Here is a 15147-nt window from a genome sequence, read left to right as displayed (position 1 = left end):
TGTCCAGATGACTTTTTTTATCTGCATCCACTGCAATCTCTTAACTCCATGAGGCAGTAATAACAGAGTAATGGGCAATGTGCAGATCAAGTAAAAAAAATAAAAACAAGAAAGGATTCACTATCTCGCTATTTACTCACTGGAGTATTTTTTTTTTTTTTATCGAAGTAGCAATCTGGATTTGCTGTTGTAGGCTCATAAATTATAAGTACAGTTTTAGAAAGTATCAAACAGGTAGAATTAAGCAACAAAACGTAATAAACAAATGTCATCTTCCTATTTGTCTTAATAGCCCCTACCATGGAGCTACTTACTGTTCATATCCCATTTAGATACACAAACATATTTAATGTTTGTCAATACCACAATCATAATATTTTTCGGTGCCATGGTTTATTGTTATTGAGTAGTGGAAGCGGGGTGTACTATGATCCTAGTTTGTAAGCAGTGTGTTCCGTAAATCTGTAATACAGACCTAAAGAGAGCAAGACCTTAGAAACGAGCTGGGATGCGATTTACTGAATGGGGAAGCTAAACTATTTCAAGGTTGCCTCGAGCACTCACAGACAACACGATTAACGCGGAAACGCACAAATATTTAGAGTGCACTAAAGCACTGCGTCCTCTGTGGCAAGCAGAACCATACCAATCACCACAAATGGGGTTACATTTATCAATCGCAAAAGTGTCACTTTATAAGGAAAAGTCTCCCGTAAAAATAGTGCTAATTAGTTGTTATGCAAAGACAAATATACGACCACGTTAAAGACAATAGGTTTCTCTAATACCACGACGGGCAACCTATTTGTCATATTATTAAGCAAAAAAAAATAAATGTCATTTGAGTCAGAAATTAGGGCAGCGAGCATTTTAAACAAGCATAAGACTTGCAGAAGAGTAGGTGGATGATGTGAGGATAGTAGGGCTGGGGTGTTTGTTCTGGGGCTGGCTTGGTGGTGGTTTGAAGTTTGCAATTTGTGGGTATTATGTGGGGCTCCGATGGCATCAGGACTGCAGGGGGGATCTGTGTGGGGAGGTGCGCATCCTGGGGTCGGGGTTTGCAGGACGGGAGTTGTGGTGCTTACTGCAGGCTTGGCACAGGGTTTAGCATACTAAAGGATCAGTCTGGGCATGGTGAGGTTGATTACAGCATCATATACAAATTACGATTAGTCCAGTGTAGATCTTTCTCTAATGAAGTTAGGCACAACTAGTAGGATTAAACCTCAACAGGAGAACTAGCAGGAAAGATAATTCATTTTGGTGTAGATGAGTTAGCAAACAGCATGTATTAAAAGTGCAGACACTTTACCTGTAGTGCAAAGTTTGTGCAGCGAAGACAAGGAGGCCCACAGAGTAATGTTCTCATGGTACAGACTGTAGACAGATGCACACTTCTCTCAACTTACTTCTCAGTAGGAGAGATTTCCTCACTTCTCAGTAGGAGAGATTTCCTCAGTGTTACGCATTTTTAAGATTTGGTTGCAGATGCAGAGCTGGCTTCGTTATCGAACTTGAAGGACTGGGGAGGGCAGCGAGGAGGTGAGAGCTCCCGAGGACAGGGATGCCGGAACGGCTGGATTTGGCTCAGCAGTCAGTCCTATGGGACCACGGGCTGAGTGAGAGCATACCTCAGGCCCGGCCAGGCTCGCCACATAGTCTGCGTGCTTCATGGTCAAAGCTTAAGCAGGCTGAATCCTCCTGGTTTTCAAGACCGCAGTGGGGGTTATTCATCGCGGGGTGGAGGGGCGGGGGACTGGGGGCAACGGTTCCGATCGTTGCTGAACCTTTCGCCTTTACCATAGTTTCTCGCGTCACAGGAATGTGGTCATTGCGAAAACAAGCGTTTTTGGGGAGACGGCGCGTTCTTGTAATCTCCTTATCAGCATGTTTAATTAGCGGCAAATGGCAGAGCGTAAAGTTACGTTCTTAAACAGGCAAGGTCTTGTGCACGTTACTCCGTAGCTGCTCAATGCGTTAAGAGGAGATTACTTTCGAAAGGGAGGAAATAAAGGAATAGGGAGAGAGAACTAAGTTGACAATGTGCCTTTAGTATACCACGGTCCTGCAAGGAAATGGGGGACGAAGGAAAACACCTTGACTCAAGAGTGCATCCGTTTTACCGCATCGTAAACGGAGCACTGGGGAAGTGAATATTTAAATACCCAGTCATTACAGCGCGCACGCACTGGCCGCGTCATGAAGTCGCTAGATGCTGCCTGGTGATTAATGAGACAAAACCTTCAGTGAACAAGACGTGCGCAAAAACGAAACCTGCCGTGGGGCGGGACTTCCGTCTTCCGAAGCCCGCGCCCACGGAGTGCCTGGACAGAAAAGCAGTGCTGGTGACGCGGGACTCCCATGCCCGAGGGAGAGTCCAGCGGAGGCTGCAGAGTCCGGCGATGCGGTGAGTGGGGTTAGTTTGGGGGGGGGAGGCGTCTCTGTATGTGCGCGTGTGTGTGGGCGGGGGGGGGGATTGTCTGTGTGTGTGCGCTCGTGTGGGCGGGGGCGCCGGCGGGGCAGGGGGCGGGGGGCTGGGGTGGTGTGGTGTGTGTGTATGTATGTATGTATGTGTGCACTCGTGTGTGTGTCTCTGTGTGTGTGCGTGATCCATGGTGACCAAAGAGCCTGCCGGAATCGGAGCGCGCGACCTGATCCGATTCCGGCAGGCTGCGTGCGTGCGCGTGCCAGTCTGTTGTCCCAAACCTCGTTAGTCCTTGAAAGCCTGAATGATTGCAATAGGACTCCACTGCGACAATCGCTTTCGCGATTGCGTCGCAGTGCGAGCCCTAAAAAAGAGTTTGCCCTCTGCACAGCTGTGATCATTTTGTTTATTTATCCAGCTGCATAAGCTTGAACTTTCAGGGGCTCAATCAAGGCATTGGAATTCTATTAAAGTGTCTTAGTTAAATAAATACGTTGGGTCAGATTTACAAGCCCCTTGCACCACTTTTGCGTCATTTTTAACATGAGAAAAGTGACGCAAAAGTGGCACAAGGGGCTTGTAAATGTGCCCCATTGTTATTCTCTGGCAGCAGCACAGATGGGAGGAAATAAATCATTAAACTACATGAATTTTAGGTCTAGGTTGAATGTGCAACTCTCACTTTTCCCTTTAACCTACACCAACATTATTTTACTGATTTTTGCTTCCACGCAAATACATATCTATTCCCATGATATTTACTTGTATTTCTTCACATTACCATACAATATTCCTTTAAAGTCAGGCCTATTGTCGTTGCTAATTGTTGTCTTTTTATTCTCTCCAGGCAGTGTTAATGGTTTGCTTGCTGCTCAGTTCGTCTGCAAAGTGAAGCATACTACATGGCCACTTCCTTTAAACAAGGAGACGATTATGGAACGCTGTTGACCATAGTGCATCTTTGTTTTACCATTCCAAAATGGCCAACAAGTTATTTCTTAATGCGGCTACCATGCTTGAACTTTAAAACAATGATAGACTATTTGCAATACCTTTGGAAGGCAGAAACTCGCTGCTATATTTAGTTATTACAAGCCTACACCTGCTGTGTTTAGACTGCAGCATGAATTCTTTTGTTTTCCTTGTACTCTTTAGAATTATCTTGCATATGTTGTTGAGCTCGTGTGTGATTTAATGCAGTTGTGTCAGAGAGTGAAGGCAAGAATGAGTCAGTGGCTGGATGAATGAATGCATGAGTGCAACGATGAGTGACAGGGTGCATGTATGATGACTTATTGAATGCCCATACCCATCAATGACACACAAAATGCACATTCATTCATAAGCCGGGCCTTTCGGGATTGCCAATGCCTGTTGTGGCAATTGCTCTAGTACGTCATATGTAACTAAACTGGAATTAAGATATCAGGTCCTCATTGGTAGGAAGCATTGAAGGGATAACCGAAAAATAATACAAACGTAAAGAAGGGAAGCACATACAGGCAAGACAATGCAAATATGCATATATCTAACTAACATATCAAGTATTTCACAATAAAACAATAATCCCCACTCCCAAAGCTAAAAAGGATTGTAGATTGGAGTAAGTATGAAATTAGGATGTCAAAACACAAAACATCTCCATCCTTTATTGTGTGTAGGGCAATGGATGCCTCCAAATAGAAAATAGTTTCCAGGTGGAGAGAAAAGAAAACAAATTAAGTGTGTCAATCAAGTCCATCACATTTACTATTTGTAGTGTGATGCCTGTAGACAATCCTCGGGACAAAGAGTATGGAATCAGAGTGCACGTGCACAGTATACAGCAGGCGTGGTGGACCAGGGGAGTAGAGTGTGGAGTTAACGGTGAGGGGAAAATACAAACACAGGTGTAAGTAGCATGGATGAGGCAAACACTGCTGTCTCTTTTTATGAATTTGTGTTTCCTCTCAGGAGAATGTGGCCCACCAGTCAAAGCACGCTTAGGCTTGCCCTCAGAGTTTAGTTTCTTACCATTCTCTCCTTCATAGTGCTGAGAAGCTGGTCTGCGTAACGCGCTTGATCCTGCTCTGACCGCTGCAGCTGGGATTCCGTCCACTTCCTCTGGCTCTGAATTTGCCCGCGGAGTTCCGAGAGAACGTTTGCCAATCTAAATGTAAAATAAATATATGTTATGAGCACTGAATACTATTAGAACGCCGTTGATAAAGCTTCAGCAATAGGTCTGTAAGACACAAAACTCTGCCAAAGAAAGCACCATTAACCAATCGTATTAGGAGAATATGGCACTGTTCCATTGTGTGCATAAATCAGGTGTATGACAGCAGGTTTGTGGGCATGCTGCACAGCTCACATAGCTAAGCTCGACCATGAAGTGATGCGCGCACGACGTTCTCTGTCTTAAATTGGCTCAGAGCATTACGGATTTGGAGGTGTGCAATGACCCAGCATGCTTTGATATACATAGGCGTGCTTCTGCAGGCACTGACCATCATCAACCCGTGCTTAATTTGTAAAATAACGTGTGTCGGTGCACAAAGCGCTGCTCAGAAACTCCGCTGGCACTAGTAAATGCCGACGCGCCAAAATCAAGGTTGCATTATGCGTAGTCCTGAATCCACCTCAGGCCTCTTTATTCCACTGTCAGACATCCCCGCCCCTTTAACCCACTCTTGCTGGGTCCTGCTTTCTCGCTTGGTGATGGATTTTCTGCCTTTCTCGTCCCCTTCTTTCCCATTTGTGTATGCTCTCGGAAAGTGTCTGATGAGGAAAAATAAGTGCTCAAATTAAGCAACGCACATTCCACTTCTTTCTAGTGCATTACTTATATCCAGGCAGTGGTCGAAGTGGGGACAAAAAAGTAGGGGAACTGTGGGCGGAGACTCAGGGGGCGGGAATAAGCAGAGGATTGAATTAGTGGGCGGAGTCGGAGGTGTGGCTAAAAATAGCAAAACATACCAATTTTTAGTGCATTTGGCATTTCACTGACCAGTTACAGCTTATAACGTTATTTAATTCAAACAATCGATACACATGTTCATTTGAGGTTTAATATATAAGTTGTTTATATTTAATTCATTTACAATGTGGGACATGTTTCCAATCACAGAATATTCCAAATACGCTTATAAGTGGAATCATAAGCCACTTGTCTCCGAGCCATGCAGTTTCTTTCATTGGCACTTCCCGCATTGCAAATCCCTGGTGAGTTTGCAATGCAAAATGGAGGCACCAATGGGTGAGGTGGACTGGCCTCAAGGGTCCTGTGTATCATCCCCAGATCGAGCCTCACCTTCCCACCTTCATTCCGGCATCGATCAATACCCTGCTTTTTACATACCCATGTTCTGTCCTCTCTTTGCCACCATTACTTCCTGGCATCGCTCATTACCGTACTTCTGGCATAGCAGGGTTGAGCCCTCCTCTTGCCAACCTACATCTTGGCCTCACTTTTAACCCTGATTCCAGCAAACCCAGATCTAGCCCTCCCCAATTTTAATTCCTGCCATCGCACATTACTCCGCTTCTAACATACCCAGATCCAGCTTTGCTTTCTCCCACTCTCACTTCCTGGCATTGAACAAAATCCTGCTTCTGGCATAGCCAGGTTCAGCCCTACCCTTGCACCCTTAGCCCCTGGCATAGTCGTTAGTATGCTTCTACCATACTTAGATCCAACCCTCATCTCGTCACCCTTAGGTTCTGGCTTCACTAACTACCCAACTCCTTGCATACAGGGTATATCCCTCCTGTCACCTTACTTCCTGGCATTGTCCTTTACCCTACTTCTAGCACCCCAGGATCAAACCATTGTGTTGCCACCCCTATTTAAGGCAACGGTAATTACTTTACTTTTTGGATGTCAGGAGCCAGCTCTCCCCTCACCCTCCTCACTTTCTAGCACTGCTCATTACCATGCATCTAGCATACCCAAATACAGCCCTCCCATCACCACCCTTACTTCCTGGCACTCATTACCTTGCTTCTAGCATACCCAGCTTCAGCTCTACCCTTACCGCCTTTACTTCATGTTCTAGTTTTTTGCCATGCTTCTACCAAACTTAGATCTAGCCTTCATCTCGTCCTGCTTAGTTTCTGAAATCACTCACTACAAAACTTGGAGGATACCCATGTTCAGCCTTCCTCTGACCACCCTTACTTCCTGGCATTGCTCTCTACCTTAGTTCTAGGAGTGATTCAGCCCTTCCGGTGCCATCGCTACTTCCTGGCATTGCTTATAGCATTACTAGAGTTAAACCCTATTTGCTAACCTTACTTAAAGGTATCCCGACTTACCTTACTTCTAGCATACCCAGATCCAACCATCCCCTCACTACCCTTACTTTTTAGACATCATTACCCTGCTTCTAGCATAGACAGGTTCAGCCCTTCCCTCGTCCTCTACCTCCTTACACCGCTTATTATTGCCCTACTCTAGAACACCCACGTCCCGCCCTCCTCTCGCCACCCTTACTGCCCGGGATCGTTCATTACCCTAGGTCTAGCCATAGTTGGATCTCGACCTCCCTTCGGAACCCCCACTTCCTAGAATCATTCATTCCCCCAGCTTCTAGCTTACATGGTTCATTTCTCCTCTTTCCACCCTTACTTCCTAGCACCACTCATTTCCATGCTTCTTCATACCCAGATTCAGCCCTTTCTTCACCCCTCTGTATCCTGGCATCCCTCATTACCCAACTTCTAGCATACCCAGATCCTGCAATCCCCCTCAACCTTAACTCCCGGCATCGCTCATTACCCTATATTTAGAGTACCCAACTCCAGCCCACCCTCCCCACCCAAACTTCCTGGTATCACCCATTACCTTGCTTCTAGCATACCCAATTGTTCACCCTCACATCGCTCCTTACCCTGCTTCTAGCGTCCCCACATTGAACCCTTCCACGCCTCCCATGCTCTCTGGAATTACCCTGCTTCTAGCATACCTACACCCAGCACTCCCCTCGCTACCACTCACTTCCTAGCATATCATTACCCTGCTACTAGCATACCCAGACCCAGCCCTCCCTCGCCACCCTCACTTCTTGGCAATGCTCATTACCCTGTTTCTAGCATACCCACATCCTGGCCTCCCCTCACTCCCCCTCACTTCCTGGCATCATTCATTACACTGCTTCTAGCATACCCACATCCTGCCCTCCCCTAGCTCCCCCTCACTCCCTGGTATTTCTTATTACCCTGCTTCTAGTATACCCAGATCCAGCCCTCCCTCACCACCCTCACTTCCTGGCATATCATCCATAGACTGCAAACTGCCCAGGGGACACATAGGGCGAGGGCATGAAAAAGACTTGAAGGGCATCAGCAGAGCCTCTGTACTGTAATTATAGGTTAAACTGCACGTCTGGATTGAGATAGGCAGGGGCAGCAGTGTCTGGCCCCTACCAGCAGCACCGAGAGCAATGGCAGATCGGGATAGATGCCCTTCGGTGGAGCAAAATGCCAACATTTTAGAAGAGTAAAGAGGGAGATTTGTTTAAAATAAACGGAAGAATTAATTTCCCCCATTGACTTCTGCAGAAGCCGCAGGCTGCAGAAATAAAGCTGGTTTTGGCTTTCAAGGTTGGGCGTCTCCCGCCCAAATCGGGCCTATTGACATGTATTTATTTGATTTATTTTGAAGGTTTTATATAGCTCGAACAAGACTCTTGCGAGTATCAGAGCGCTTTACATGACAAGTAGAAATATATACAGTATATATTACGATATAATGAACCACGAAATAAGTAATAGATACATCTGGATCAAGAAAAGGCAGTGCGATGCTAGTGCAAAACGGCAAAGAGAAACAGAAGGACGGGCCCTAAAATAGTGTTTTACATATAATCAGGCAGCACACCACTTTACATACAGTACCTCTCCTACACTGCTTTTATATATAATCATCCCAGTACACTGCTTTACATATGACGTCCTCTGGTGAGCAGATTTATAGGTACTCGCTCCTGAGCCCTGTTTATATACAGTGCTCTCCAGTGCACCAATCACAGTTCTATATATAATAATACCGGTGCACTGCTTTACATATAACGATCTCCGTTGAACTGATGTAAAAACACTCACTCCTGTGCCTTGTTTATATGCAGTTCTCTCCCGTGCACCGCTATACATAATAGTGATTTCAGTACACGCTTCTATATATAATGGCACCAGTGCACTGTTTTACATATAGTGCTCTCCAGGAATTTTAAATGCCCGCAGTGAGCCTGGCATGGGTGGTGCCGCCAACTGCACTGGCTTCTGAGTAGGGCACTACACATTGAAAGAGCAGATTTACAGCAAGTCACAAAGTCCCCCAGGTGGCGTCCGTCAGTCTGCTTGACACCAAAGAATCCTTTGTCACAGGTCACAGGGGGGCGGGCAGGCAGGCAGTGTCCTCACAAATGAGGTGTGAATCACGGTCTCACGGCAGCAGCAGGGCCATCAGAGGTAGCCGCTTTCGCGCTATGCTACACTGATGGCCCTTTCAGTCTCACTTTGTAGGCCCCGAGACACAACAGGGTAGGGGAGGAGGTCGGGTGCAGTGCAGAGGACCTTGTCAATATTCACGTTGCAGCACGCGCCCGACCTTCGTCAATATATTAACGTTGAACCACTCAAACAAACAAAAGGTGTCATTTTAAAGTGGCTATTCCTACAGTCCCGGTACGCCCTTTCAAAACCAAGAAGTAGGGGAACGGACTAGCATAATTTTTAGAAGTAGGGGCACGCCGTGCCCTTCCGTCCCCGCCCACTTCTAACACTGTATCCAGGTATATAACCTTGATCATTTTATACATTCTGCAACTTGATGAATTATACATTGAGCACAATCAAAGCTTCAGGGCAAAGTAGTCCTTCAGCGTGAAAAAGCAGTTACATCATTCGAGGCCTCCCACCCAGCCAGGAGCCGATCTTAATGCAGTTTGCTTATTACATGAGGGAGCGGAGCAGCCATCTTTCCTCAAGTTACAAGATTTTATGACCAAAGACGCCTGTTAAACATTTCCTAGGGAAAAATTGCCTAGCAGGATCCCAGGGGCCCGAATGCCACCAAGTCCCTGTGTCCCCTGCTTTGCCAGGAAGAAGCTGCTGTCATTTGGGTCCGGTCCGCTAACAGCCCTGGATCTGGCGCCGCTGCTCCGACAGCACTGATTATAGCGCCGCCCTTGTGTTAGACAGGTATATTGCAGAAAGCTATTCAGAGTGATAGCTTTACATGCAATGTACGTCACTCGCTTGTCGTTCCCTTTCGTAATAACGGCTGTACAGCTGTGGAGAGGCGGGAGTATCCATTCCAAGCAGAGCCCCGCCCGTCACGTGACTCTGCCTGCTTTAGGAGCATGTGTAGGACATACGCAGAATCTATTGAGTGTGAATCTGTACAGTCATACGAAGAGGTCGCCACAGCACCGACGAGTATGAGGGAGGCCCGAGGTCCCTGCAGGGGACCCCATAGGAGGGCAAACCCCGTAGTAGGGCGCAGGGAACCGAGGCCAGCCCAGGGGAGGGAGGGGGGGTGGGGTCACGCAAGGATAGGCCAACCCCCTTTCCCGGGACGGTTATAGGGGAGCTCCTCCCCCCTGGCGCCCTCTTTTGCTGCTGCCCCCTCCATCGCTGTAGGCGTGCAGGCTGCTCCTCGCCAGCCTCAGGCCCCTTTAGCCCCCTTAGGCCCCCTCCTTCACTCCCCCACAACACCGGACGCTAGGCCCTCAATTTCTGCTCATCAAAAGGTGAGGGATCTACAGGCCTCCCCCTGGGCCCCGTCCTCGGGATTGCCGAGTCGACAGGGCTCCGTGGTTTCAACACGGGGGATCCCAGTGATCCTATCTTGTAGCGTGCGGGGTCTGTTTTTGTGTTGTACGGGCGGATGGAGCGGTAGCGTTAGGTGGCGCCGACGGGGTAAAGGGGTTTAATTAAAGTGATGTAGCGGTAGGTCGGGGAAGTCATGTGGCTCTGCACCACGAGGGAGAGGCAGGGTTTTAATGGCGCCAATGTCCTCACGGAGCGTCATCGCTGTGGTGTATGCAACAGAATTAATTAACGTCGAGCGGGAGAAGCGCTGGGTTGCATTTAGAGCCTGCCCTATTGTGGGGTGCGTGGTCTGTGGGCAGGCGGGGGACGGGGCTTTTAAGATGGAGCCGAAGGGGTTGAGTTGCGCTGCACCTTGGCGGGGATAGGTGTATTGTGGCAGGAGGGCAGGTATCGGCGTGAAAGTTTACTTAGTTCATAACCCCGATGCATATTCACGCACTCTGCTTACTAGTGGGGGAGCGGGCTGGTCGAGCCATGGTTGGATGGCACACCCTCCCGCTTCCTCAGGCGTCCGACCCCCGCCCTCTTCCCCCCCTTTCGAGGGCTTTAAAATGCCCGTTGTAACTGAGCAAAGGACCCCTTGGCGAGTCACAACGCCGTAATGTATGGCCTCAGGGGTCGGAGCGTGCTCCGAAGGCGGTGCATCTCCCCGGCCTGCCGCCCCACATTCATGAGCGTGCCCCCCCCCCCTCCGGTTGCCTGGGTGGGCCCTACACCGCGAGGTTGGTACATCGGACGTCTCCGCGGGGGAGGGGGGGTGATGCTCATAGCAGCGAGTACCTGGAAACATGGTTTTAACAACTAAAATTACTACAACATCTGTTCCAGAATTCATAAACCTTTCGGTTTCTGGGGAGACATGCGCTTGGTAGCGCTGCCCGTTCGGCGCGAACCCAGATCTCCCAGGCCACAGACCGCTGCTCTACCAACTGAGCCACGGGGCTATCGCATCATCGCGCCGCGTCACTGCCCCTAATGACCAAGTTTACAAGTGACCAATGAGCCCCTGCCACCGTAATTCATGCCCAGGATGCATGGCTGGCGGCATTTGCTCCAAGGCCCCTCCCCCACGCTGCTACTGGCCGTGTCGTGGTCTCGTAGCCACCCCACCAGTTAGCCTGTCTGACCTTCCTGTGGCCTACAAGCGGTCCAGTTTGGGGTCGACTCCCGTGCCTTATCCATCTCTCTTCCCTGGAGCGGCCCCGAGCTGCGTCCCAAAGCTCCCCCTACCGCCCTCGCATTCTCTATAATTTTAGGACACCTCGGGCCCCTGTGCAACCTGGTATAGCCCAGAGACGGGGCCCGGGCGTAGACGAGATCGAGTCACCATTACCCTGGGGCTCAGCGCCTTCCCAGCCCATATCCACTGGCGCTCAGTGACAATGCACATGGCTTTTCACTGGTAGCTGGGATCGTGGGTATTTTCCGACCAGATCGGGTGCTATGGTACATTGAGGCTCGCGCTGTAGAAGACAAACGAACAGGCGGATTGATCGAATAAACGGAGATCAATAGTGTGCAGTACACAGTGAAGTGGCATTTCCATCAATTACATATCAGATTTTGCAAACGGGCATGCCTGTTTGTGTAATATGAGCTTGTGGTCCTGGCCCACGCTGATTATACAATAGCTTTGATCTTAGTTTACATTTGTCACAAATGCAAACAGGAACTACTTAGCATGTCGGGGGGCCGGTAGTTACTCTATACACTAAAATGGCCGGGTAGGATGTATTTATACAGTACCTCGACGATAGATAAATAGACGTTTTAGGCTATCGGCAAGCATCCCGGAATGGCTTCGGGGGCAGCAAGCAATTAAACAGGGGTAAATACAATTCGCCGTGACGCCTGGGGATGGACAGGTATCCGGCCTCTGGCGTGCCTGAATCGCCATGCGGGTTTCGCATGCAAGGGGGGAACGTGGCCTAACGGCTAGGGCGCTGGACCTCGAACCTGGAAGAGCCTGGATCGAGTTTCGGGAGTGTTGTCCACACATCCCGTGATTCTGGCCAATTCAATTGTCCTCCCTGAGCCAACCAAGAGGAACGAGTGGTGATATGTAAGGCATATATCGTCACAGAAAGGTGGTCGCACAGGCAACGTGTTATGCTAATTGACATCGCATAATTACTGACGGGTGGTCGGAATTGTACTGCGTGTTTGCCACCTGCTAGCAGAAGGTTAGCATACTGCCCATCTATGTTTTAAGGGTAATAACTGTAATGTGGCGTTATTTACAATAGTGTTGTGCGTACATGCTCACTCGCGCATCCTGTGATTCTGGCCAATGCAATTGCCTCCCCGAGCCTAACAAAAGGAAGGAGGGTGATATGTAAGGCGCTTTGTTACCCGAGCAGGTTAGGTATACAATTGATAGGTAAGGCGCCTTGTTACCCGAGTAGGTTGAGTTCTACAAAGGGTATTGGGGAGTGTGGGCCACTTGGGGCCCGAACCTTACCTCGCCCCCCCCCCCAACCGTTGTGGCGGATCGGTGACCCACGTCGCAAGTGCAGAGTGGCAGGCTGGTTTACTAGTTAATAACATGAGCCCTGAAGTATTTAGGTGCATTCGACTTGAATTTCCCCAAATTGTGCAGAGCGGCAGGCTGGTTTACTAGCTAATAACATAAGCCTTGAAGTATTTAGGCGCATTCGACTTGAATTTCCCCAAATTGTCCTTCCATTCAGCTCATTGGAGTGAATCGACGCAAATCACACCTTGGCCTAAATCTTGTAGGGTCAGTCTCCTTTCGAAATGTGTTCTGTTTAGCAGTATTCTTTTAACAGTGGGCCATAATACTTCCATGTCTTCACTGACGTAGACGAGACGTCCAGTGTACTCTTTCAATTGCTATCCTCAGTGTAAACCAGTCTTTGCTATCCTCAGTGTAAACCAGTCTTCTTTACATAGTTCATACCAGACATCCATCAATGGGGTTAACGCGCGTTATTAGGTTCTGGTATGTGGTTTTTCTTTATGGTGGGTGCTGGCAAGTGGAACAGTAGGCAAGCTTGCTGACATGAGCAGAGCATATCTGCTATGCTAGGGGCACAAATGTTAACTAGACCCACTGGGCTAAATTAGGATAACTCTGAGCAGAGGTTTAGCTCCCCCATTCATGCTCACAAAGGCCATCAAAAGAAGGATGATCTCCTGGCATGCTTCCAACTGGAATGAGGGCTGAGAACCTATCCAGACTGACATATATGAATGATTAAATGTTGAGCCGGAAGATTAGCTGGCTGCTGGACTTCCAATACAAGACTGATCAAGCCTATCTCAGATCTTCTTCCTTATCCCTCCTTTGCATGTAAACGAAAATTTAGCCGCCATCTTTCCGGGGTTTGCTCAGGGTAACACATAGCATAGATTAGTAAAAGGCTAACTAATTTTAATTTTAACCAAGCTGTGCTAAAGATTTAAATAGTGAGTAATGCGTCTCCACGAGAGCAATTATGCCAAGGTCCAGTGGGGGAGGAATGGGGAATCCACTACTAACTTCCCGGTTGAGCGGGGAGTGCGGCAGGGTTGTGCAATGGCACCCCTGCTGTTCTCCCTGTTCATCAATGGCATCGTGGACAGGATGTTGGACGCAATGGTTGACGCACCTTCGTTAGCGGGCATCAGAGTCCCAATTCTGATGTTCGCGGACGATACCTTGATTGTGTCCAAGACTCCGTCGGGCCTGCAGAGAGCCCTGAACATTTTTGACGCATTTTGCAAAGAACGGGGTCTTGAGGTGAATGTAAATAAAACCAAGTTGATGGCCTTTGGGCATAAGCGCCAATCTCAACCTAGGGTATTTTTGAATAATGTTAAGTTGGAGCTAGTAAATGTTTTTACATACCTCGGGGTTGAGATCTCAAGCAAACTTGGTTGGGCAAGACACATAGAGAAGGCGCTGTTGAAGCATCGGCAAATTTCAGGAGCCCTCAGGCTTGAGCAAGTGAAATCTAAGACCAGGCCCATAAAACCAGTTCTTATGGTTTATGACGCCAAAGCCTTGGGCGCAACCCTTTATGGGGCCGAAGTCTGGGGCTTTGAGAGTCTTATCAACATTCAAAAATCTGAGAACAAGTTTTTGAGAGGGATAACTAGTCTTCCCCAAAGCACCCCCTTAATACCGCTTGTCCTTGATTTAGGTAGAAAATCGCTCAGGAACCGAGCCCGACTGAGGCCAATCCTTTATTGGAGACGGCTTTGGACAACCATGGAAATAAGGCACTACGCCGAGGGCTTCCTAGCATTAGCCAAATTAGATGTTTTTCGCAAAATTAAATGGCTAAAAACGCTCAAGGACGCTCTTGCGGAACTTGGGCTCTCCAAATTATGGGAAAACCCCCTCGGGGAAGTATTCCCCAGTAAAACCAACATTAAAGAAATATATTGGGATTACATAGATCAGAAATTATGGAGGAGCGCAACCTCGGATTCAATGGGGGGAAGATTCCTGGAAATCAAACAAAGCCCATCCCTGGAAAAGTATTGGGACAGCATAACTGTCCCATTAGACAGGAAACTATTTTTCCAGCTAAGGGCGGGCTCTCTCCCCCTGAGGTGCCTGACGTCCGGCTGGAGAAATAGTGGTGGTTTGTGCTGCCCGTCATGTGGGGCCCCCAATGAGAATATTGCACACTTCCTGTTTATATGTGAGTCCTATGCAATCCCAAGAAAATCATGGTTGGCTCCAGTATGTAGGAATCTTGGTGTCCGAAGCGGTGTGGAGGGGCTGAGAATTATCTGTTCCTCCACTGAAATGCCCATCGTAGTTGGAACAGCTAAATATCTGGGGTGGGCATGGTCCATAAGGAGGCGGGCTCTACTCCCCAATGTGTTTTGAATTCCACATCTTTATATTTGTTTGACTAAACCTTGCAAATATCCACTGGGTGTTGTATATGAAT

The 15147-nt window shown here is 48.3% G+C and overlaps 1 protein-coding gene across 2 annotated transcripts in view; it reads right to left on the bottom strand.

Annotated features, from left to right (window-relative positions):
• The window catches only part of FAM81B (family with sequence similarity 81 member B), a 750896-nt gene that overhangs the window by 206512 nt on the left and 529237 nt on the right, over positions 1 to 15147 (bottom strand). For both annotated transcript variants that reach the window (XM_086960923.1, XM_086960924.1), the window contains exon 7: positions 4439 to 4574. In XM_086960923.1, coding sequence (XP_086817049.1) covers positions 4439 to 4574 — 136 coding nt within the window. The remainder of the gene's footprint in view (positions 1 to 4438; positions 4575 to 15147) is intronic.

Source organism: Lissotriton vulgaris, chromosome 3_1 (genome assembly GCF_964263255.1).
Source record: "Lissotriton vulgaris chromosome 3_1, aLisVul1.2, whole genome shotgun sequence".
Classification (NCBI taxonomy): domain Eukaryota; kingdom Metazoa; phylum Chordata; class Amphibia; order Caudata; family Salamandridae; genus Lissotriton; species Lissotriton vulgaris.
This window is presented reverse-complemented; position numbering and strand designations above follow the sequence as displayed.